Source organism: Paroedura picta, chromosome 16, assembly GCF_049243985.1.
Source record: "Paroedura picta isolate Pp20150507F chromosome 16, Ppicta_v3.0, whole genome shotgun sequence".
Taxonomy (NCBI): Eukaryota; Metazoa; Chordata; class Lepidosauria; order Squamata; family Gekkonidae; genus Paroedura; species Paroedura picta.
In genome coordinates, this window is record NC_135384.1 from 16,583,121 (window position 1) to 16,606,488 (window position 23,368).

The following is a 23,368-nucleotide window of genomic DNA, read 5'->3' on the forward strand; positions in this document are numbered from 1 at the left end:
AGATAGTTAAGTCTCTATCTCTCTCTTGCTATACATTGTTGCTTCTCTTCTGAATAAAACTATTTTTTTCTTTAAGCAGATTGCTGCTTTACTCTCTGTATATTCAAACTCTGCCAAGAGGGTTATGGGCCCAGGGTAAAATAAAATAGATGGTGCTCCCCTCTCTGCCAGTAATGGAAAAAGCAGACTGAGAGGGGGGGTTCAGTACAGATAAGTACTTGGTTAAGGCAACTGCAGAGCTGGGAGAGAAGAGCTGTAGACAGGTGGGAAAAGCAGGGACTGTATCAAGGGCTGGGCCCCTTCTGAAGGCCACCAACATAAGGCCCATCCATGGCTGGAGAGACTGGCACAATTTCCCATTATCCACTGAGCCAAGTGCCAGACAACTGCAGAGGGAGAAGAACGCAAGAGAACCATCCCCTGCTGTTTTCACCAGCCTCTCCGTCCTCTTCAAAAATGGAGAAAATGCCTCAGATGCTCTGGAAATGTTACTAAGCCCCTGCTTTCTGATGGGAGGTGTGCTGGCAGCAAAAGCTAATTTCCCTGGCTCATTTCTAGGCATGTAGGACCAGGTGGGCTTCAGGAGCTCCATAGCTATGATTGCTGGGGGGTACAGGAAGCATGTGTCTGCGCTGGAGGGGAGGTAACGAGCAAGGAGACAGCAGTTGAGCCTGGAGAGGAGAGAGCAGGGAAAAGGGCAAACTGTACACATGAGAGAGGGTACAGAAGAAGTTCAAAAACAGGAGTGCCTGAATAAGAGGCATTAAAGGAGCAAGAGCAAGAGAAAAAAGAGAAAGTAAACAGAGAACAAGGCTTGAACTCAAACCAAGCAGGAGATAGCAAAGGTACAATGAACCTGCTTCTGCACCATTTGACCTACTCTGGCTCCCCAACAGCAGGAGGGTTTCTTCAGAGCACCCCTGGGATGTCCTCCTCCTTCCAGTCCGCCTTCAGTCACTTCCCACGGTTCCCCTTACTCGGTTTCCAGAGCCTGCTTTGATTCAGGCTTTCTGGAACCGGAAGATTCAAAGCGGGTTGGCCCAAAGGGTGGACAGGGAAGAGCTGACTTTTTTAAAAGCCCTTTGCCGGCACTGAAGGAGGGAGGCAAGGCAGGATGAAGGGAGGGGAAAGGCAGAACCAGTCAGTGTGGAGGATCCGTTGTTGGCACGGACGCCTCTGCATCTGCAGTGGCAAGGAGGCCCCAACAGGGAATAGCCCCTGCCGCCCTCAAGCCCCTGGAAGAAGACTTCTGCCTCCCTTTCACTGGGCATCACTGGGGTAGCTGGAGCTGGAGATCTGTTGATTGTGATCTGGGAAACTGGAGACGGCTAACTGATGGTGCTCTTATTCTAGGGAAATGGACATCGGAGGTCTTGCACTGTCATGGGATGGCTGCAGACACTCCTGCTAGGAATGTGACAGAGGAAATCAGGATGGGCAGGGGCACACAGGAGAAGAGAGAGAGAGAGGAAGAAAGCCAATGCAAGAGGGAAAAGAGGAAAGAAGCAAGCAAGAGTGTGTGAGTGAAAGCAGAGAGTGAGCCAGTGCACGGAGCCAAAGAAAGCAGAGCGCAAGAGAGAGACAGCACAAGAAAATAGAACAGCAAGAGGGTGAGGGTCTAGTTCAGGGGTAGTCAAACTGCGGCCCTCCAGATGTCCATGGACTACAATTCCCAGGAGCCCCTGCCAGCATTCGCTGGCAGGGGCTCCTGGGAATTGTAGTCCATGGACATCTGGAGGGCCGCAGTTTGACTACCCCTGGTCTAGTTAGATGTGACACCAACTTACAGGCTTCGTCCTCTCTCTTTCTGCGTACTCTGGGGAGGTTGCGAGGGGAACCAGAGGGAAGGGGCTACTGGACCTCCCCACTCTGGCCAGTCCCCCCCACACAGTCTACCCCTCAAGTTTCTTTTCTCCACGTGGGGAAAGAATATCTTCCCACTATATGGTAATGGCAGGATATAAATGTAATTATAAATAAAATAAACAAATCTTCTATAGGGAGAAAAAATTTAGGGGAACGGTAAACTGGAAAAACCAGCCGGAAGGGAATGGATTAAGCAGCCCCTCCCACCTGCTGTTTCTCCACTTCAACTCAAAGACCCCCCCCCCTCCACCAGATACACGTGTGAAGTTGTCACATCTCCTTTAGACCCCCAGCGGAAAGCAACGAGCAGCATTGCTAGGAGACTGCAGCACTATCCCAAGGCCTCTCAGCAGGCCTCAGCAAAGCAGGCAGGCAAAGAAGAGGAGGATGGAAGCAGAGCAAAGAGGAGAGAGCGAGCAGGCAAGCCAGTCCGGAAGCAAGCAGAGGAGAAGCAAAACACCCAGGGATGGCGATTGCCAGGAGGAGGAGAAGCAAGAATGGAGAGCAAGAAAAAGGAGCATGTGGGCAAGCAGGAGGAGGCAAGAGCCGAGAAGCAAAGGCCAAGCTGGGAAAGACAGCGTGTAGGCATGCCACGGATCGCTAGAACCCCGACTTCAACAAGGTGCAAAGCTCTCCCTTGCCACTTTGCACGGCATCCCAATCCCATGCTGGGAGCTGCATTGGGAAGTTATCCGGAAGTCAAGCTCAGTCCCAAGATCTTAGCAAGACCCCTCCCTTCACCTCCCTTCCCCGGAGAAGCGCCTGACTTCCAAGAAGAGCCGATCCAGATGGGAACCGCCAAGCAGCAACAGGTGACAAGAGACAGATTCAGCCAGGGAGCCAGGTTGGTCTGAAGCAACAGGGCAAAGTGTTGAGTCTGGTGGCACCTTTAGGACGAATGACGATTAATTCTAGCTATAAGAAGAGTTCCTGTACAGGCATACTTCTGAGCCAGCTTTGTTGGTCTTAAAGGTGCCGCTGGACTCCAAGGTTGAAAAAGGACATGCAAGTTATGCTACGGCCCAGAATGGATGACACCCAATATCAAAAAAAGTCCCCTTTGGGCAAAGAAGCTCGTGGTTGCCAACCACCAGGTAGGCACTGAAGTTTTCCCATTACTGCAACTCATCCCCAGCCTTCAGAGATCAAGACGCCCTGAGCAGAAGCTGGAACTGGCAGGTGACGTTACAGCCCCAGTCTTACCAGTGTTACTTCCCAGTCTGAAATGAGAGTGAATGTTACAGGAGCAGTGGTCCCGACTCACTGAGGAACATCACGTCTCTTTGGTCCTCAGGCAGACTTCTCTCCCAGCCTTCCTCTAGGACAGGGATAGTCAAACTGCGGCCCTCCAGATGTCCATGGACTACAATTCCCAGGAGCCCCCTGCCAGCATTCGCTGGCAGGGGGCTCCTGGGAATTGTAGTCCATGGACATCTGGAGGGCCGCAGTTTGACTACCCCTGCTCTAGGAGATCTTACAGAGGGAGAGGCTGGCGACTGGACCGGGACCTCCTGCGTGCCCAGCACAGTGTCCTTTCCCAGGAAGCTATGGACTCCCTCTCTCCCCCCCCACCCCCCACCCCCACCCTGTGCTCAGCTGCCCACTGCTTGCCCCAGGAGCAGATGAGCAGAACTACTCAAAGGCTGGAGAAGGCCAATTTTAAAAAATATCTGAAAGCGGTATAAGAACGGCATCACCGGCCACAGGGTGCAGAAACACCTCCCCCTTCTACCTTCCATTCAGACAGGTTCAGGTTTCTTTAAAATACAAAAAACCTGCCAGATCTGGGCTGCTTTCCACAGGGTGACAATTCTCCACGGTACATTCCTCGCTACTGCAAAAGTGATTGGTGTTGCAGCAGCTGCTAGGTCCCCCCCCCCCCCCCAAAATTCCTGCCAATGCTGGGGTGGCCGGGAGGAAACGATGTGTCACTTGGCACCAATCTGGGCAGGAGGGATGTGAAACAGGCCCCCACCTGCCCATATGGCGCCCAGCCTCACTTGGACGGCAATCTTTCCTGAAGAGATCACAACCGAGCAGAGAAGGAAGGCAGGCACGCTAGTCAAGAGCTGCCCTGTTTACCAGAGGGAGGGGCATGCACCCCCCCCCCCAATGCAGCAATGCCCTGTTGAAGCCACCTTCAACTGGGGGGTGGGGGCACTGCCTTCCTCTCGGGTTGTCCCCCTGGCAAACAGACCACTCAAAGCAAGCGACTGATCACTCTGGGCAAGAAAAGGAGGAAGGAGAGAGCAAACAGAGAGGAAGGAAGGAAGGAAGGAAGAAAAAGAGGCAGAGTAATAGAAATTAGCCAGAACAGGATTTTATTACAACAACAATGGAACAGAGGAGAGAGGAACAAGCAGCGATTCAGTAAGGGTTTTCCCTGAGATACTGTGCTATGGCCCTGGGTCGGAATGGCCAAAAAGTCCAGCCCAGAAAGAGCAGAGACAGAATGCGAGAAAGAGAGAACGGCGTCTGCTTTGGGTCAGCATCATCAGGATGAAATGGAAGCCGGAGGAGGGAGGCTTTCTTTGTCATTTTCTCTTCATTGCTATTAAAAAGCCACAGGTGGCAGACTTGCGTTAAATCGCACCCAACCTACGCCAGTTTCCTTCACCGTGGCTGTCTTTGTGTCAGCGGATGAAATGCTGCAAAACAGGCAAAATATCCGAAACGTTTCTTGTGACTCATGTGGAGATCCCAGAAACGTGAGGCCAGGCTCATAGTTAAAAACAAAATTACTCCCCCCCCCCCCAGTTATTGTCAAGCATTAAAGCAAAAGGGGGGAGGTAGAGCATACCAATATTTATCTTTCCCGTTCTTTACAAATTATTATGTATATATATATATATATATTAAAAAACACATGTTCTGAGCATTTTCACAGAAAAATAAAGCGGCCGGCTTCAGTCGCCGCCTTTCTTGAGCTGATACCCAAAGCAGATGTGAAATGGGGGGAACACACAAAGATTAAAAGTGGAAGGCACAGAGCATGAAGGGGGGAAATATAAAAGATCGAGAGGAGGAAAACGACAGGCAATGGGAGACGGGAAGGGACATCCGCAGATGACCCCAGATCACAGTTATTTCCTCTTCCCAGAGACCTCCAGGAACCACCGTCTGGAGCAGGGGGGGTCAAACTGTGGCCCTCCAGATGTCCATGGACTACAATTCCCATGAGCCCCTGCCAGCGAATGGGAATTGTAGTCCACGGACATCTGGAGGGCCACAGTTTGACCGCCCCTGGTCTGGAGGGACAGGGAGAGGGAGAGGCGTCAGGCAGAACTCTCAGCGTCTTTGAAAGACAGACACCAAGATGCTCAGGGAGAAGCTAGACCGATTAAACTGCAGCACAGACGTGCCCTGGGAAGCTCCAACAACTCAACCTCCTATTTTGTGCTAAGGCTAAGAAAATAAAAACAACCAACCACAACTGGACTTATTCTGGGGTGGCTCTGCTGATGCCTTGAAAACCCCTGCATGCCAACTGGGAGTACTGTGCCCACTGAATCTCTTGCCCTCCTCTCTTGACAGTCTCCCCGAAACTGGAATCTTGTGCAGGTGCAGAGAATTTCTTGTCAAAACGCCTACCTCTGTCTCAGCTTTTTATTGTTCAGAAGCCCTAACAGATAAGGCTTGAAACAGAAGCCTCCCTAAGTCTACTAGGTGGCACCAGGGCTGCCAGTCTGTGCCTGGCAACTGGCAGGCGCTTGGGCACTAAGGACATGTATGCCCTGACATCACTTCCAGGGAAAATGAGAAAAGCTGTCACATCACTCTAGGAATTGCCAGAAACTATGGTAAAACCACAGCGTTCCTGGTGATTCCTAGAGTGACATAACCCACTTCCAGGTTTCCCCTGGAAGTGACATCATGCCACATGTGATTCCAGCACTTTGTTTTCTCTCTCAGTGTCACTCAGTGTAGCAGCAGGCCCAAAGGGCTGCTGGCAGAAGGACTCCTGCCACAGTGGGAGGCCTGAATGGAGGAGACAGATCGTCTCTACTTTCCCCTGGGGCCCGTTTATCATGTGGTCTGCACCCAAGGAGCTGTGATCACACACTGCAAAGCTGTCTGGCATTTGGATTGGGTTTGCCCCACAACAGCGACAAACAGAAGAAATCAGAATGCAGAGTGATGATGAAGGCAGTCATGTGGCTGGAAGAAAAGAGTCCAGGGGGGTCATTCCGGCTGTGCCCAGTGTCTCCATGCGACCGGATGAGAAGGGTCTGCCTTAAATGCCTGCCTGCCTTCCTTCCTCCCTCTGATTCGCTGTCACTGCAGGCTCCTGCCACAGGGATCGTTGGCTCACAGTCTCCTCCCAGCCACTTGGCGCCACTGCTTGGTCCCTCAATACGGAGTGAAGCGGTTGCAGCCTCCACGGTACAAGCTGGCCTGCCAGGAAGAAGGAAGATGGGCACAGTGAGCCTTGGGCACAGGCGGGGAGGGGGCAGCCGAAAAGGAATCAGGAACCCTTATGGGAGAGGAGACCTTTCACGGGCAGCTCAACACTGCCATCTGCTGGCCGTCTCGGGCTGATGCAGCCAAGCTACGTTCACGGCTCTGGAGCAGGGGTAGTCAAACTGCGGCCCTCCAGATGTCCATGGACTACAATTCCCATGAGCCCCTGCCAGCGTTCATGGGAATTGTAGTCCATGGACATCTGGAGGGCCGCAGTTTGACTACCCCTGCTCTGGAGGGCTCCTCCCTGAGCACCCAAACTCAAAACACGCCCATCTCACAGCCTTTCCCTCCCCAAGCATCTGCGTCCATCACCCACTCTCAATAATTAGTGGAATTCAGGTGTGACCGAAGGGTTCATTACTAGATTGTCAAAGTTGGGGCTTTTTTGGAATTCCTCCCCCTCCCACCTGTCAGAGAACTATTATCCGTGACATCCTCCTTGAAACAGACTCCGGAGCAGTCTTAGGGCTGTAAAGAATAATAGGACTGTGCTAAGTCTTCACCCTCTTTCCAGCTGAAATGGCTGCTCTTGTGGGACAGGAGACTATTCACCGTGACAGAATGACAGAATCAAAATTGTGAGAATGTTTGGGGTGGGGAGAGAGTTAAATGCATCCTGCTCCCATTTTCTCGCCCAGCTGATCAAGGACTGCAAAAGGAACACGCGGATGCTGGCAGGGGCTCATGGGAATTGTAGTCCATGGACATCTGGAGGGCCACAGATTGACCACCCCTGCTCTAGGATGTCCACTGTCCCGTGTTGGCAACTGGCATCGCTTGACCAGACAAGAGAGCACTTCTCTGCTTGCCCAATTCTGGGGACTCCATGATCAGAAAAGCAAGACACACCCGCCCACTAGTACAAAGACTCACCATGGCACCGACTCCGTAGGCAGGGGTCATCGTGTGATGATAGGGCTCAGCGGTTGTGTAGACCCGTCCATACCTGTAGGAGAAAGACCCAAGAGGCCACGGGTGAAATGGCTTCAGGCTATGGAAAAGGACACCCTACGGACTCTTCTGTTGGAGACGTGTGTGTGCGTTGCTGCTGTTTGTCGTATGGCACGTCTGCAGTGTAGCCAGGAGATCAGAGGACTGTCTGGCAGGCAGGCAGAGGAGGTTCAGAGATGGGTTGCCGTTGCCTGACCCTAGCATGTTCCTTGGAGGAATCCTATACAAATCCCTGGAGGTCTCCCATCCAAATGCTGGCCGGGATCAGCCCCGCTTAGCAACAAAGATCTGATAGGACTGAGCTTCCTGGGCTGTTCAGGTCAGGGCTGCAGCTGACTTATGGAGACCTTCACAGACTTTTCAAGGCAGGGGTAGTCAAACTGCAGCCCTCCAGATGTCCATGGACTACAATTCCCAGGAGCCCCTGCCAGCATTTGCTGCAGGGGCTCATGGGAATTGTAGTCCATGGACATCTGGAGGGCCGCAGTTTGACTACCCCTGTTCCAAGGCAAGAGACAAACAGATGCGGCTTGCTACTTCCTTTCTCTGCATAGCAGCCTGGACTTCTTTGGTGGTCTTCCCACCCAAACACTAGCCAGGGTTGCCCTTGCCTTCCTCCCAGGATCGGACAAGTTGAGGCTAGGTTGGGCCATCCCACCTCCAGACTTACCCATCGCTGTAGGCGGCTGCTGTTGCCGCTGCGGCAGCAGGTGTCTGGGCCACTCGGTACGCTGCAGGGTAACCCTGCAGATTGGGGAAAACGAAGATTAGGCTAAGGTTCTGGAACGCGGGCAGATCCCAGGCTCCCCTGCTCACAGCCCTCTGCCAAGACCTCCTGGTTCCAGCTTTGCACCCCTTGCTGAATGACAGCCAAGGCAAAAGCTAGCTTGGACCGTGCCTGTTCCTTCCCTCCCCAGCCGGGGGGACAGAACATTTCCCCTGCTGACACGAACACGGCTTCCGCGTAGACCTTCATTCCCTGGCCAAACCGGCTGGTTCCTCCTTAGTCGTCACCCACAGGAGACTCCAGCCATCTCACCCAAACCCACTTGAGATTCCCCCTGGGCCACCCATTCCCCCCCGTGGGCACCTTGAGTGCCGGCCCAGAGTCCTGCCTCGTGGCCCTTCCTTTGTCTTGGAAGTCCTAGAAGGCCAGGGCCTTCCTGCTCCTCCACCTTCAGACAACTGGCACCGGGACAGGCATGGAGCCCTTGAACCCTGAGCCCCCACCCCAGGACACCCAGGCAAGGACTTACATAGAGGTCAGAACTGTAGAGACCATCTGGATACAGCACACTAGATGGAAAGTCAGGGAGAAGCAGTCAGTGCCAGCCCAGCCTTTGCCCTTTTCTTCACCTGCCTCCTTTCCCCCAGGTTAGCTACCCCATTACCAAATGCCACTCAGCCCTCACAACAATTATTTTCCTCTGGGCATCTACAGAATGCCTTTCCACCACTGTTCACCACTGTCCACCCAACTCATCTGGGAGAACGGGTAAGACTTTAATAAAGAGCAAGCCATAGCTTGAAGGCAGGCTGGAGCCTAGCCTCTCTCTCTTTGCCCATGAATAGAAGAGCCCTGGGTCCACCAGAGCAGAGGTAGTCAACCTGTGGTCCTCCAAATGTCCATGGACTACAATTCCCATGAGCCCCTGCCAGCATTTGCTGGCAAGGCTCATGGGAATTGTAGTCCATTAACATCTGGGAAACCACAAGATGTCTACCACTGCATCAGAGGACACCCACATGATTCTAGGAAGTATAAATGCCAGCGGTAGTCTTCAGGCATTCAGAGGTACACTGCTCCTAAGCCTGGGGGTTCTATTTAGCTGTCATGGATAACAGCTTTAACAAACTTTTTAAGGCCCCTCTAGGCCCTCTAAAAAGTGGTTGATGGACAGCTTGGATTTAAATGTTTGGGTTTTCGGGATGAGGATTGAAGGATGTGCTCTGAGTTAAAAACTACAACAGCAACAGTGCGACAATACCCTGTGATTTTCAGACACATTTTAAAAGCAAATAATCGTAACCAGAAGCATCGAATGGGGCTGCCCCCTCCGTGCCCCCCTTTGATGCTCACCTGCCATAGGCTGGAACTGGCGAGGGAGCGGGGGCTGCCCGAATGGGATTGTAGATGGTGGCTCGGCCACGTCCCCGCAGAGCCCCCCGATAGGCCAGGGCAGCTGGGGCCATCATGGGGTAAGGGATACTGGCCACTGGTGAAGGGGGAGAGAGAGAGAGAGAGAGAACTCCATTAGGAGGTAGAAATGGTGAAGACAAAGGAGAGCTCCTCATCCCACCCTTGGGACACCGAAAGAGCCTGGAAAATGCAGCACACAGCAAACAGGAATCCAAGTTTAAATCAGGCAGCCGGGGGCCCTGAGCTGATGCTGCTGGATCCTATAATAGATAATCCTGTCCAGCTACCTAAATAGGCTTGTCGAGGAGAGCAGTTTTCACATCCTAGTTTTGTGTGGCAGGCAGAGGGGCAGCGGAAGAGTTCAGTCCCTTGGTCTCAGGGAGGCAGAATCATGAGATGTCGCTCAGCCCAGACGGCTCTCGAACCCTTGCAAAGCCCTGTCCCAACCCCGGCAGTGAGGCCATCAGATCAGGGACATCCCTGGGACTTGTGCTAAGCCCAGCAATGCAGGCAGTTCTGCCTCTGCTGGAAAGCCTGCCCAGGGATGTCCCACAGCAGCAGAGGTATTGGACGCCCAAGGCAGGCAGTGAGGCCAAACTAACTTCTGCCTCCTCCTGTATTTGATCTGTGGCATTTCGTTGAACCCTGAGTGAGAAGAAGCCCTTTGGCAAAGGATATTCAGAGAGCCCAGGAGCAGAGACGCCCTTCTGTGGCACTCCCATCTGGATTAATTGTACCTGGCCCACTGTCAGAGCCTGCCTCCTCTCAACAGGTTCAGGACACACCCAGAACGCACCTGGACAAATTGCTGTCAGCTCTTCCGCATATCACAAATCTTACTCTGCCTCAGCTAGGGCCGACCCTGGCCTAGGTCACTGACCCAAAACGGGGCCTGGAAGCAGATTTTAACTAGTGACGTGCTACACCTTGAACAAGTCCAGGGAGAGCCGGGCATACGGCCTGAGTCTCAGAGTGGCTTAGAATCGCCTTCCCGTCCTTTTCCCACAACAGACACCCTGTGAAGTAGATGAGACTCAGAGAGCTCTGAGAGAACGGTGACTGGCCTGAGGCCACCCAGCTGGCTGCATGTGGAGGAGTGGGGAATCCAACCTGGTGCTCCAGATTAGAGGCTGCTGCTCTTAATCACCACACCATGCTGACAGGTGCCAATCCGGGTGAATTTTCATGGAAGGGATAAAAATCACAAGGATGAACAACTCACCTGTATACAGGTCAGGGGCATAAACCGCACCCACAACAGGATTGATCTTCCACCCTAAACGCCAACAGACAGAAAGAGAAATCAGAGCAGATGCCATCCATATAAAGACCCTGCCCATCTGTCCATAGCTAGCAACAGAGAAGTCTACCTAAACAGACCAGAACCAAGGCTGATAAGGGTCACTCACTGTAAGCCCTCCTCCCTTGGTTCTACCCTGTGTATTCTTAGTAGGTATGTGACCACACAAGCCATGCTGGTCAGCTGGGGCCTCCCCCCAAACCACATGATAGGGCTAGGGATGCCAGCCTCCAGGTGGGGCCTGTGGATTCTGTTATTGCAGCTCACCTGCAGACTACAGAGATCAAGTGCCCTGGAGAAAACAGATGCATTGGGGAATGGACTCGGTATGGTACCCCACTGAGGCTCCATCCCCCCAATCCAAATCTGGCAACCCTAACCCACCCCCATCCCTGGCAACCCGAGATGGGGCCCACCCAGGAGGCTGCAGCATCCATGCATACCCCACAGAGACACAGGAGACTCCCGAGGAAAAGTCGCCGCACAGCTCAGTGTACGTGGGGGAGACAAATAGTCTAAAGCAGGGATTCCCACCCAAGGTTCTGGGGGTCCACAGCCTTTCTCCTTCTGCCCAAATGGACTTGGCCACAAGCTAGGGGACTGGCTGCCTCCCCCAGAATGCTTGATTGAGTAAGCTGAGGTGTAAACATCAGTTGTGGTGTGGTTATGTGGGGTCTAGGTGGCATTCTCAGCTCCTGCCCTTCTTTCTGGCCTACATGAGGCTAAGCCACAATCATAGTAGCAGTAGTAAAGAGTGGGGGGGGGGAGTGAAAGAAGGGCAAAGGATGCAGGTGGTTACATCTAGGGGCGTGGCAGGAAGGTGTGGCCAGCTACCGCTTCAGGAGGTACTCGCAGCCTGAAAATTTATTTCAAGGTCTCCTCCATAGTCAAAAGGCCGAAAAAAGCTGTTCTGAAGTATACCCTCCTCTCCTCCCACCCACCCCCAGGAAAGAGGGGATGAAGCCTTCCCCACTGTATCGCTTTACTGGTCTGAAACATGCTTGGGGAGCTGCCGGCAGCCACAAATCCGTTTCCCGAACCATGCCGCCAGGCCCTTCAGGTCGGGGGAATGGCATGGAGGGTGGGGACGCCTCTCTCCTCCACCCCAGGAGTCAAATCAGAGGGCACGGGCATGCATCGCCCCTCGAGCCCTGACCCTCCTCTTTTAAAGAAAGACGGAAAGGAAGTTTTGCCCTCCCCGTCCACATACCGTTCACTACAGGGGCTGCCGGGGGCTTCTTGGTGACCAAGCGAGCCGTGGCATTGTTGACCTGGGTTGGAAAGAGAAAGGGACGTGAAGCGACACAGGTGACTTCCAGCAGGCGGTCACCCTGCGGGACGCTTGAAAACGCCGATCCAGTTTTTAGCAGCTTTTATCTCTACTTTTCATCTCTCTCTGTCTATTTAGGACCAGTGTATTCGTTCATATATCCTGATCGACTCAGGACCAGCCAAGTTGGGATTCATCAGGACATTCTGATTATCGTTCCTCGGCAGAATTCCTCGCATAGGCCTGCCAGCAGATACTTTAACAGGGAAGAAATATCAGAAAAGTACAAGTCCGGACTCACACACTCCTAAAAAAAATGGGAGATTGCAGAAAACTCAATACTATGACATACCCAGGACTCAACAGGGACAAAGGTTTTTTATCTCACTATTCCTGCTAACCTTGTTCAACTTGTGTGTCCATATTCCTATTTATTTTATTTATGATAATGTGACTGTAAGATATGGCATTGTAATGTTATTTTGAGTTTGACTCCCTGGCCTTGGGATAGTGACCAGCAATTCCCTGGCAGGAATGTCTCACAGTTGTATGGAGACGGATGGATCAAGCAACATATGGGGAGGTGAGAACCTTTGACCACTAATAAAAGACAGTTTTGTTCTCCCTGTGTTTTTGAAAAGTACACTGAATTCTAGGGGATTGTTTGGCTTTTTTGACAAAGGATTATCATTAGCTGTATTTGGCTGTGACACTGTCTATTGATGTAACAGAATTGATTTTTGCTATATATTCCCTGTCATGTGAATTGATGATTTGTTATTGTGGAAAGAAGCTACATGTGCGATGGGGCGTGAACTTAGGGAGAAGCCCTAAATGGGCTGAGACTCTCGGATCTGCCAGGCTGCCTTCTCCACTACACCTCCAAAGGAGTTCACGTTCAAGTGAGAAAAATGTGCTTTGGGTTGCTGGCCCTAAGTTCTCAACACCGCCTGAGGAGATCAGAGCCCTGCGGAACCTTCTGCCGGTTTTGCAAGACGCAGCTGTTCCGCCAGGCCTGTGGCTGAGGCCAGCAGCAACTCCCTAACATCAGAAACCACTGGCCTCTCCGCCTGACCCCACCAGGCTGAAAATCTATGCTGTCACTCTGAATATCTCCCTCCCCTTATGGAGGTAGCGCAACAGTCTGTATTATTTTAAAAGATTTAATTGTAATGGATTATAGAATTGTTTTTACTGTAATTAAGGTTGTGAATTTTATAGGGATTTATTTATTATATGAAATGAGTGATCTGGCCTGAGTTTCCAAAGACAGAATATAAATTCCGTAACAGCTAAATAGCTAACTGAAGAGTCTGCCTCGGTGCCACAGGTTGGATCCAGCCAGCTTTTTCACTCCATCTTGCCCAATTCCCTGCCTCACTACAGCTGATCTTCTGATTCCCTTGACCGTCAAAACAATGGTTGAGAGTCTGTGGCTGATTGCTGCTTGAGAGGGCTTCCTACTGGGGCTCAGATCAGCCAATGGGATCCAGATTAAAACCAGCAGCTTTCAAGGCGGGGAAGGCAACTGCCCCATTTCCAACATCTGGAGACCAATAAAATCAGAATCCAGGAGCGCCTTTAAGACCAACAAAGATTGCAAGCGCTCTTCCTCAGACTTAAAGGTGCTACTGGACTCTGATTTTATTAGAATCACAGAATCATAGAGTTGGAAGGGGCCACACAGGCCATCTAGTCCAACCCCCTGCTCAACGCAGGATCAGCCCTAAGCATCCTAAAGTATCCAAGAAAAGTCTGTATCCAGCCTTTGCTTGAAGACTGCCAGTGAGGGGGAGCTCACCACCTTCTTAGGCAGCCTATTGTGCAACTTCAGACCAACACGGCTACTCATTTGAACCTATCCATCTGGAGACCAGTTAGATTCTTAGGGGATCTGTCGGACCAACTGAATGCTATGCACTGGCTGTAATGCATAATATATTTTTAATAGTTTTGCTACCAAGGACACAGTGGTGAGAGCATTGTTCCACTGACGTTCATTCTGGCAAGATTTTTGTCTACTATTTGGAACAAAGGGAAACAAATTGGTTAATTGTGTAGCCTAGTCTTTATTTTCATATGGCACTGCTCCTTCTCTGCTCTGAATGGTCAGCTTCTCTTGACCACCCTGGAAATTGGTAATCATACGGCGGCCAGCACCCAGACCTTGTATATGCATAAGAATCCAGGGGAAGTCTAACCTCGATCTTCCTCCCTTCCACAATGCTGCTGTTCAGCTTCTCCCGGGCCTGGTCGGCATCCTGGCTGTTTTCAAAGGTGACAAAACCGAAGCCCTAAATAAAGAGAGCAGATGTTTGTGAGGCTGGAGGCAAGGGAAGTGGCCCTCCTTTTATTTATTCAAAAACATTTCCCGGCACACCTTGCTCTGCGGCCAAAGGGAGTCATGGGGGATAATAACAACAATAAAAGCATTTGAAAATCAATCAGAAAACTGGAGTAGCCAGCCAGCTTAACTCGCAGCCCCTGTGTCCCCCACCGTCCGGCAGTCATGGGATTAGGGCGGCCAGTTCCCCTCCCCTGCCCCCGGCCAACAGTGAAGGATGGAACAATGTTCCCCTTAATGCCCCCCCCCCACACCTAGCAGAGCAGCTCACATCCTGGGCAGGACAGAACTACCATAATCGTAACATGGGCAACGGGCAGTGTGAGGCCCTGTGTGGCTCCGGAGCGCTGCCAAGTGGCCCTTCCTATGTTAATGAGGGGCCCCTCAGACACACAGCCTAGAGCAGGGGTAGTCAAACTGCGGCCCTCCAGATGTCCATGGACTACAATTCCCAGAAGCCCCTGCCAGCATTCGCTGGCAGGGGCTTCTGGGAATTGTAGTCCATGGACATCTGGAGGGCCGCAGTTTGACTACCCCTCTTCTAGAGGCAACACTGGGGTGGGGCGCAGGGTTACCAGTTCGGGGGGGGGGAGGAAAGAATGCTTGGAGATTCACGGGTGGAGCCTGGGGAGGACAGGGGTGAAGAGAAGACGATGGCTTTTATGTACCCAAAGGAGTCTCAGAGCCACTTACAATTGTCTTCCCTTTCTCTCCCCAAAACAAAGCTGAGAGCGCTTTGACGGAAGAGCTCTGTGAGAACAGCTCTAACAGGACTGTGCCTAGCCCGAGGGCACCCAGCTGGTTTTAATTGGCTGCCACCCCTTGAACCTCACAGCGGATGGCAGGCACATGTTCAAAGGGCTGCCAGCCATTTTACCTAAATGACTGACTGAAAGGGCTGCAGGTGCACCTGGCTGCCGTGAGGCTGCAATGGCCCCCAGACGTTTAGAAAACCCATTTTGCCTCCCTCCGTTTGGAAGGGGGCAAAGTGAAGCCGAGGGCTTAAAGGGCCTGAACCCAACTGGACCAAGGGGGTCTATGCAATCTCCAGGGCGCCTCCTCCAAACCTGGGATCGGGGTGGGAAGGGCACAAAGCGGCCAAGCTTGTGACGAATTTAGGTTCACGAGCCGGTTTGTGCCCATCCCTACACAGGAACACACCGCCTCGCTCGGGAAGCCTCCCTCATCTTATCCCGCCTCCTTAGCCACCTCCGTACCTTGGAGCCGCGCTCGTTGAAGATGATCTCCACATCCAGGATTTTCCCAAATTGCTAGAGAAGAGAGGGGAGAGGTTTGGTCATTTACACAAGCAATGCCCTGAGACCGTGCAAGCCAAGAGCTGCGGTCAGTGTCCCTTAAAAATCAGTGCTGCCTTTACCCCTCATGATATTTGCTTCCACCACGATCCCCCAAAGCAGGGGTCGGCAAGCTGTGGCCCTCCAGATGTCCGTGGACTACAATTCCCACGAGCCCCTGCCAGCAAATGCTGGCAGAGGCTCATGGGAATTGTAGTCCATGGACATCTGGAGCGCTACAGTTTGCCTACGCCTGCCCCAAAGTGTATTCCTCTCCAGGTGCTGAACAGTCAACAGTAAAGCAGCTTGGGCCTGTTTACTGCCCCCCTCATGGAAGCAGGGCTCCTGTGCTCCACGTCCTGAGTCAGCAGTCTGCTCCAGATCCCTGACTGGTTGCACTCCAAGAGGGAACACCACCGTTTCCACACAGTGAGGATTCTCTGCATTGCTTCTCTTCCCGGTGCATTGCCTTTTATCTGCTTTCTCCACATCAGTCTCCAATTCCATTTCCCCGTAACGTCCCCCAAACACTTTAAGGGCATGTCTCTATCAGAGGTGGGGCGGCACGTCCTGACTCAAGGGTCTAAGGCTCACCCCGAACATCTGCCGCAGGTCCGGATCGCGGAAGCGGAAGGGGATGTTGGAGACGTGGAGGCGTTTTGGCTGGGATTTGTTCTCTCCGCTCTCGGCATCCTCCGCCTCAGGGGAGAGCTCAGGCACAGGGACTTCTTCAGGCTGCTGGAGAGACGGGGGAGGGAAAACAAAGCAGGATCAAACCACACACACACCACTGAGGCCAGCACCCCTGGGCATCCCTACAGAAAGGGCACATGGTTAGAATCCTAGGGCCTGAGATATTGGCATTTGAGTCCCTCTCCAGACTCAAGCATTCAGAAGCCCAGATGAGGGGGTTCTCCAAAGTGGGCATCATCCAGTCCACGCCCTGGGAGGTCTTGAAGGGAGATATGGACACTCATGGCAGGCTGCCACCAACCTACAGGGACCAAATGCAGCCCGGTAGAGCGGAGATCCATTACTACGGGGAGGCCATTTTTCAGCTGCCGATCAACTGGCCCTTCTCTGCTGGCCACGAGACACAAGCGTGGTCAGTACAAGCAGTGGCACAAGGGGATGGAATGGACAGGTAGTGGAATGGACTGTACCACTTCAGGTGGCAGGTCGGGGGTGGGAATCAAGACTGGCAGAATAAGCAGGGAACAGAGAGCTGGACTGGGGCAATGGACACCCCAGATCAAGATCTTGCTCAATCTTAGAAAAGATCAAGAGTGCAAGAACACCTTATGTGTGGCAGGGGAGGAGCTTTCGTGAGTCACTGCCCCCTTCTTCAGATAGATCTTATTTTTCGTCCCTCAAGACGTGAGCAGTGACTCATGAAAACTTGGACCCTGCCACAAATTTTGTTTTGAAGGAGCTACAGGGCTCTTCTTCTTTTCTTCCGCTACGGACAGCCTAACACGGCTAATCGTCTTGAGCTTGTTCAACCTTGTCTTGCTTGCTGGGTGTCTTTGGGAAACCGGCCTCCCAAGGAAAGAAGGAAGTGGTACGTTACAAAAGGCAGAAGAATCAGAGCAGCTGGATAACTGGGTTGGATCCAATCAGGTTTCCTGCAGGTGGAAAAGGAAGGAGGGTCTGCTTTGACCCCACCCCAAAAGGCTGCGATCAACCAATCATGAGATCTGCATGGCCATGAACCAATGGAGGTGAACTGGATGAGATGGAGTGAGGAACTGGCTGGATCCAACTGAGTGTTCAGTCCAGCCTCCCTCTGAGGCAGCCTGCCTCCACGGCCGTTCCTTTATCTATTTACCAGGATGGATCTGCAGGCCCCAGGTTTCCACCCTGGTCCATGCAATGGTCACACGATGACGGGACTTTTGAAGCAGCTGTTCCCCTTGGGTCTTTTGCTTCTAGCCTTTACAACACGTGAACAGAGAAAATACTATTTGCTACCAGGACAGCCTGCCAGATTTAACCCGCTCTCACCTAGCAAATTTCAATGGGCATGGGGGGGGGGGGAGTCAGCCTAATATGTTATGGGGGATGTTTTGTGCAGACAACTGGCCTTTCAACTCATTTATAAAGCTGACTCATGAAGCTTCTCGCCCTAATATGGGCAAACAGCAAAAGAACAAATTATTTCCGGAAGCAAGGACAGCAGAGAGAGCCACTGCCCAGAACAACCAAGACCTACTGGCTTTCCTGAAGTTATCCTGGTGCAAAGGGGCATCTGAAACACTGTCCCCATGTGACACTGCAAACCTAAAGCAGCAGTGCTCACTGGCAGAGGCATATTTACAATTACCCTCAACCTAAAGAGCCGTCATTGACTTCCATTCCTGGCAGAAGGCTTGGCTCTCATTCCTCCCATAATGGTCATTCCAAAGTGGAAGCCAATTACCAATCAGAAGCTCCACCAGTTATGGGCCTTGTTCACTTTCCTGAAGCACAAGGCAGGGGGCATATTGGGGAGCGTTGCTCCAAAGAGCCACTGTTGGCATGGCCAAGAGTCATTTGTGCTTTCCCAGATGATCTCTAAAGAAGCAGTCAGACAGGGACGTATGGCGAAGACTTTCCAATAGAATTGCCGAGGGTCGGACACGACTGAACGGATACCATCATCATTATCAGATGATTTCTCTGCACAATGGGCAGACGAGCAACTGGGCTTGTCTCCTCCAGTTGAGGAGAAGGACCCAAGAGCTTCCACCAAAGCCCATTACCAAAGTCACCTCTGTTGCCTATTTGAGGCCCAGCCTTTCTTCTTTTGCTTCTTCTCCCCCACCTTTTCCCAGCCAAGGGAACTGACCAGCAAAAGTTTTGTCTCGCATTAATCAATTGGACAGACACACACTGGCACGCTCAACAACATTAGTGGAAACAAGCAGGACACAAGCTGTGGGTGGAGCAACTTCTGGAAATGATGTGGAGAAGATCAAAGACCAAACAAACTGTCCCCCCCCCCCGGGTGGCACCTCACCCCTTTCCATGCAGATGGCCCATCTTGACTCACAACGCAAGCACCAAGATGCAATACTCCAAGGGCACAGCGAGGTGCGGGAGGCCTCCCTTGCAATGTCTGAAGTGTGAAAGGGGGAGGGACATGGAAGAACCTGGGGGACAATCAATCCAGCAAGGCCAGGAAGAGGGGCAAGTTGAACTTGTCTTTGAGATCCCTACTACCACCTATCAACGAGAAGCTGGAAGATGCACAACTAGAGATGGACAGGGACAGTGGGCAACAGGAAGGAGCAAAGTGGCTTGGGTGTGTCCGGGGATATCAATTCCAGCCTGGGACATTCCTGGAGATTTGGGAGTGGATCCCTAGGAGTACAGTTTGGAGAAGGATTTCACTTATAATCTATGACAGGGGTAGTGAAACTGCGGCCCTCCAGATGTCCATGGACTACAATTCCCAGGAGCCCCCTGCCAGCATTCGCCAGCGAATGCTGGCAGGGTGCTCCTGGGAATTGTAGTCCATGGACATCTGGAGGGCCGCAGTTTGACTACCCCTGATCTATGATATACTAAAGTCTTCCATTTGAAGCAGCCATTTTCTCCAGTAGATCTCCATAAGTCTCACCTGTGTGTGCCTATGACCAGGCGTCACTGCACCAATGCCGAATGATCAGCTAAAGTTGCAGTTACCATGACACAAGAATCCCACTGCTTCAGAAGACTAGCAGGCAGGGACTGTGGCTCAAGCGGTAGAACATCTGCTTAGCATCCAGAAGGTCCCAGGTTCAATCCCTGCCATCTCCAGTTAGAAGAATCAGATAACAGGCAATGTTCAAGACCTCTGCCTGAGACTCTGGAGAGCCACCACCAGATACAGACTTTCCCCATAATACTTTATGGCCTCTCCATATATTACATACAGATTGGGGAAGTGCCCCCATCCCGTCTCCGATGTAATGCAATCACGCAGGAGTTACGTGGCCTCCCCAATTCCTGTGCATGGGGTGCCCAATTCTGATCAAGAACTGAGATGTGTGGGGAGAGGGGGCTTCAGCCTCCCCCCATGCATCATTTCCTCAACCTGATACAGTCCCGGAGACCACCGACACTCCTCCAGGGTCATTTCAGGATCTAGGACAGTCAACGCCCTCCGGGCAAGCAAGCATCTACGCATAGGCTTGAGGGCTGTGCAAGGAGCCGTGCTGACCACAAAGAGCCCCAAAATGTTGTCATTAACACAACACACAAGTCCAGCCACTGACAAGTGCAAACACACCACCAGGCAGATTCCCCATACCCTTGGCACCCCCTCCTCCCTCTGCACCTCCCCATAATATGCCATACCGCCCTCCCTCAAAGCCCTGGATGCATTGCTTGAATGCTACATACTCTCGGTCCATTAAGACAAGTTCAACAGAGATTAAACTCCCCCCACCACCACCAAGGAGGATTAAAAGCACGGGGCAGTGGGTGGGAGGTGGTTTCAGGCGGAGAAGACAGGCAGGTGCAGTTGCACGGTGAGTAAGGGGTTAACTAGTCATGGATTAAGGAGGCTACAACAAGAGAAACGTGATGGAGTCCAAGATGCCTGGGAGAAAACCTGAGCTCGATGGGTGGTCCACGAATGCCGCTCTTAACACCCTGGGGAAGGCCCTAGTCCAGGAAAGAGACAGTCAATGGGGGGAGGTTAGGCTACAAACACAGGAATTCTTGGGTGCTGGTTCTTGGCAACAGCTTTCCAGAGGAAGACAGAGAAAGGAAATAAAAGGACACACACGTTACAAACACGCAATTCCTCCCCAACGTCTTGGCTTTGCCCACCAAGGCAACGGGAGACAGCTGGAGAAGAAAGTGCTACACAACCAGGAGAGCCAAGCAGGAGGTTTTCAGAAACTCAACCATTCAAACCCTGGAATTGGACCCAGCAAACATTTCTGGTGGTGAAATAGGAATCCCCCCCTTCCCCCCCCCTGGTTTTGACCATCAGGGGAATCACAAGACCAGCTACAGCAAGGCAGAAAATGGGGCCAGAGTGAGTGGAAAAGCTGGCTGGATGCAACCTTTAGCACTGGGAGAGACTTCAAGGACCTCTCCCTGAGCTAGGAGAAAGTCAGCTTCTGCATCCCAGAGGCAGGAGGCAAGACCAGGAGAAGGCCTCGGCTTCCATGCCCTGTTGTTGGACGTCCAAAGGAAGTGCCTGGCCATTGTATGAGACAGGAGGCTGGACTGTATGGACCACTTGTCTGATCCAGCAGGGCTCTGTTCTTCTGTTCTCATGCAGGAGAAAAGGGCTGATGACACTGAATCATCATCACCACTATATTGGGCCATTCATGGGCATAAGAGTTATTCTTGTAAGAGTTATTCCACGTTCAATGTAAAGCACCCAGAGCCGCAAGGAATGGGTGGTATAGAAATCCAAATAAATAAATAAAATAACAAGACAAGGAAGGGGCTTCTCGAGTCAGGCAATTTTCCAAGTAGGCAGAAAATATGGATTTAAGTTCATCGAAAGCCAACAACTGTGTAGTGCAGACCAAATATACTCCAGGGAGCACAGGAAGTTGAGAGTCCATTAAAGGGTGGGGGTAAGATTGGGAAACAGACTTATTGAACCTCTCGGGAGTTTACTGGGAGGAGGTCTGGGCACATGCAGGGAATTTCTAAACTGTTCCACAGAGTCCCTCAACTTGTGTTTGGATGATTAGACAAGACCGCAAACAGAACAAGGAAAACTCCTAAACCTGATCCACTTGAGCTCCGGGTCAGACCCGTGTTTTAGGATTGCCAGCTGTGGGTGAGGCCTGAAAATCTCCCAGAGTCAGAACTGAACTCGAGACTGCAGAGAAAATGGCTACTTTGGAGAGCAGACCCCACAGTATTATGCACCACAAGGAATTACAGTTCATCTCCAGACTTCAGAGATCAATTCCCCTGGAGAAAAAGGCTGTTTTGGAGGGTTGTACTCCACTGAGGTCCCTGCCTGCCCCAAATCCCGCCCACTCCCAGCTCCAACCCCAAGGTCTCCAGGTGTTTCCCAACCCAGAGCTGGCAACCCTACTCTTCACCCTTTTCATGAAATCAGTCTGTAAAAGATAATCGGTCGGAGTCATGGTCTGCTAAACATTCCCACCCCCCATAGCTGTTATTCATGCAGGCCCCCCAGCTCCCAGCTCTGCGTCTTCTAGTGGGACCTCCTCCCTTTTATACATTTTTTTTTAGAAGAACTGGCTGGATCCACAAATCACCTTTGAATACCGGCAATAAGCCCACCGTAAGCCTGCTACAGCCGAGAGCTTCCTATCTGAGGGGTGGGCCTGGCTCATCCAATCTGTCATGTTAGGAAGACCCAGGGACCTTTGCTTTGATTATCGCGATGGGAACAATTCAGCAAGACAAATGGCGGCCATTTCCTATTCCACCACTTACAAATCAAAGCTGAAGGAAATCGGAGTCATCCCCTGCTGCTCCCCACATAGATCCTGCCTTTGGAGAGCGAGCCGGGGTCTGGGACTCAGTTGGGGGCCGCAGAATGCGGATTAGCTCCCTCTTGAACTGCAGCCACTGTTAATCATCCATCCATCACAATGGTTAAAAGCATAACCGGAGAATGGATTTTTGCCCCCGGTCCGGAATAACGGCTCTAATCTGCATTAACGATTGCAAGAAAACCGAGCCTGGTAGTTATGCTGGGAAATTAAAGCCAAATGGTGAGTGTACAGGGATCTGTTATTTGCACGGGTGAATGAAGATTAGAGGCTTATCTCCACGTTTTTAATCGTCTGCTCTGTTTTATGGGTGATTTTTAGGCTGCTTTATGCCTAATGATTCATTTTTTTTAACGGCACACGTTTTAATATCACTTTTGTGTTTGTTTTTTTTAATTACAAGCCATCTCAAGCAGGACTCTGAAATAGGGTTGCCAGCTCTGGATTCGGAAATACCTGGAGACTCTGGAGGTGGAGTTGGGAGTGGGTGATTTTGGGGCAGGGAGGGAGCTCGGTGGAGTATGATGCTATGGGGGCCACCCTCCAAAGCAGCCATTTTCTCCAGGGGAACTAAACACTTTAATCTGGAGATGAGCTATAATTCCAGGGGGTCCCCAAGTTCTACCTGGGGCCTGGCATCCCTACCCTGAAGAGGGAGAGTCAAAATAGCCTACATAAATGAGATACAGCTGCAGTAGAGATACTGAAAAAGAAGTTTGCCATTTTTTTTTCACTCTGCACCCTTAACCGTTGTCTGACCTTATGAAGGCTAGCTTTTCCTGGGACAACGACCAAGGCAGGAAACCCTTCCCCCGGCTACACGATAGATCAGCCAACTACTGTCCCAGAAAGAGAAGCAGGGCTAGGATGAAGGATGGCAACCCAGGCGGGAGACCATCAAGGGGACCGGGAGACCATTGGCTAATCCTGCTCTGAGCCATTTCAAACGAGGCATTTGGTATTCTGGTTCATACCCAAGGAAAGCAAAGAGGCGAGATTGCCTAGGTGAAGAACTGACAGCCACTAGATTAACCAGAGTAGTCCCTCTTCAAGATTTCCTGAGCTTTGGCCTCAATAAGAGAGCCACTTCTGATTCAATCATCCATGGCCATCTTTCCGGGAAAGTGCTGCAGCTCAGCAGGAGGGAACGTGCTTTCTCCGGAGGAAGTCCAGGTTTAATCCCCAGTGCTGGCAGCAGAAGCGACCTTCTCAAAACCCTGGCAAGCCACTGCCAGCCAGAGTTGACCACATCAGACTAGACGGGCATAAGGCAG

General features: G+C 51.8%; 1 protein-coding gene across 4 annotated transcripts in view; it reads right to left on the bottom strand.

Annotated features, from left to right (window-relative positions):
• Positions 1 to 4,170: 4,170 nt before the first annotated feature.
• The window catches only part of LOC143826716 (RNA binding protein fox-1 homolog 1-like), a 44,179-nt gene continuing 24,981 nt past the window's right edge, over positions 4,171 to 23,368 (bottom strand). For 3 of the 4 annotated variants that reach the window (XM_077315635.1, XM_077315637.1, XM_077315638.1), the window contains exons 3-12: positions 16,225 to 16,368; positions 15,553 to 15,606; positions 14,193 to 14,285; positions 11,932 to 11,992; positions 10,644 to 10,697; positions 9,362 to 9,497; positions 8,538 to 8,577; positions 7,952 to 8,025; positions 7,204 to 7,276; positions 4,171 to 6,261 (exon numbers count right to left, since the gene is read on the bottom strand). In XM_077315635.1, the coding sequence (XP_077171750.1) occupies positions 6,217 to 6,261; positions 7,204 to 7,276; positions 7,952 to 8,025; positions 8,538 to 8,577; positions 9,362 to 9,497; positions 10,644 to 10,697; positions 11,932 to 11,992; positions 14,193 to 14,285; positions 15,553 to 15,606; positions 16,225 to 16,368 (774 nt within the window). In that variant the 3' untranslated portion in view covers positions 4,171 to 6,216. The remainder of the gene's footprint in view (positions 6,262 to 7,203; positions 7,277 to 7,951; positions 8,026 to 8,537; positions 8,578 to 9,361; positions 9,498 to 10,643; positions 10,698 to 11,931; positions 11,993 to 14,192; positions 14,286 to 15,552; positions 15,607 to 16,224; positions 16,369 to 23,368) is intronic. The other variant, XM_077315636.1, reaches the window with a different exon arrangement.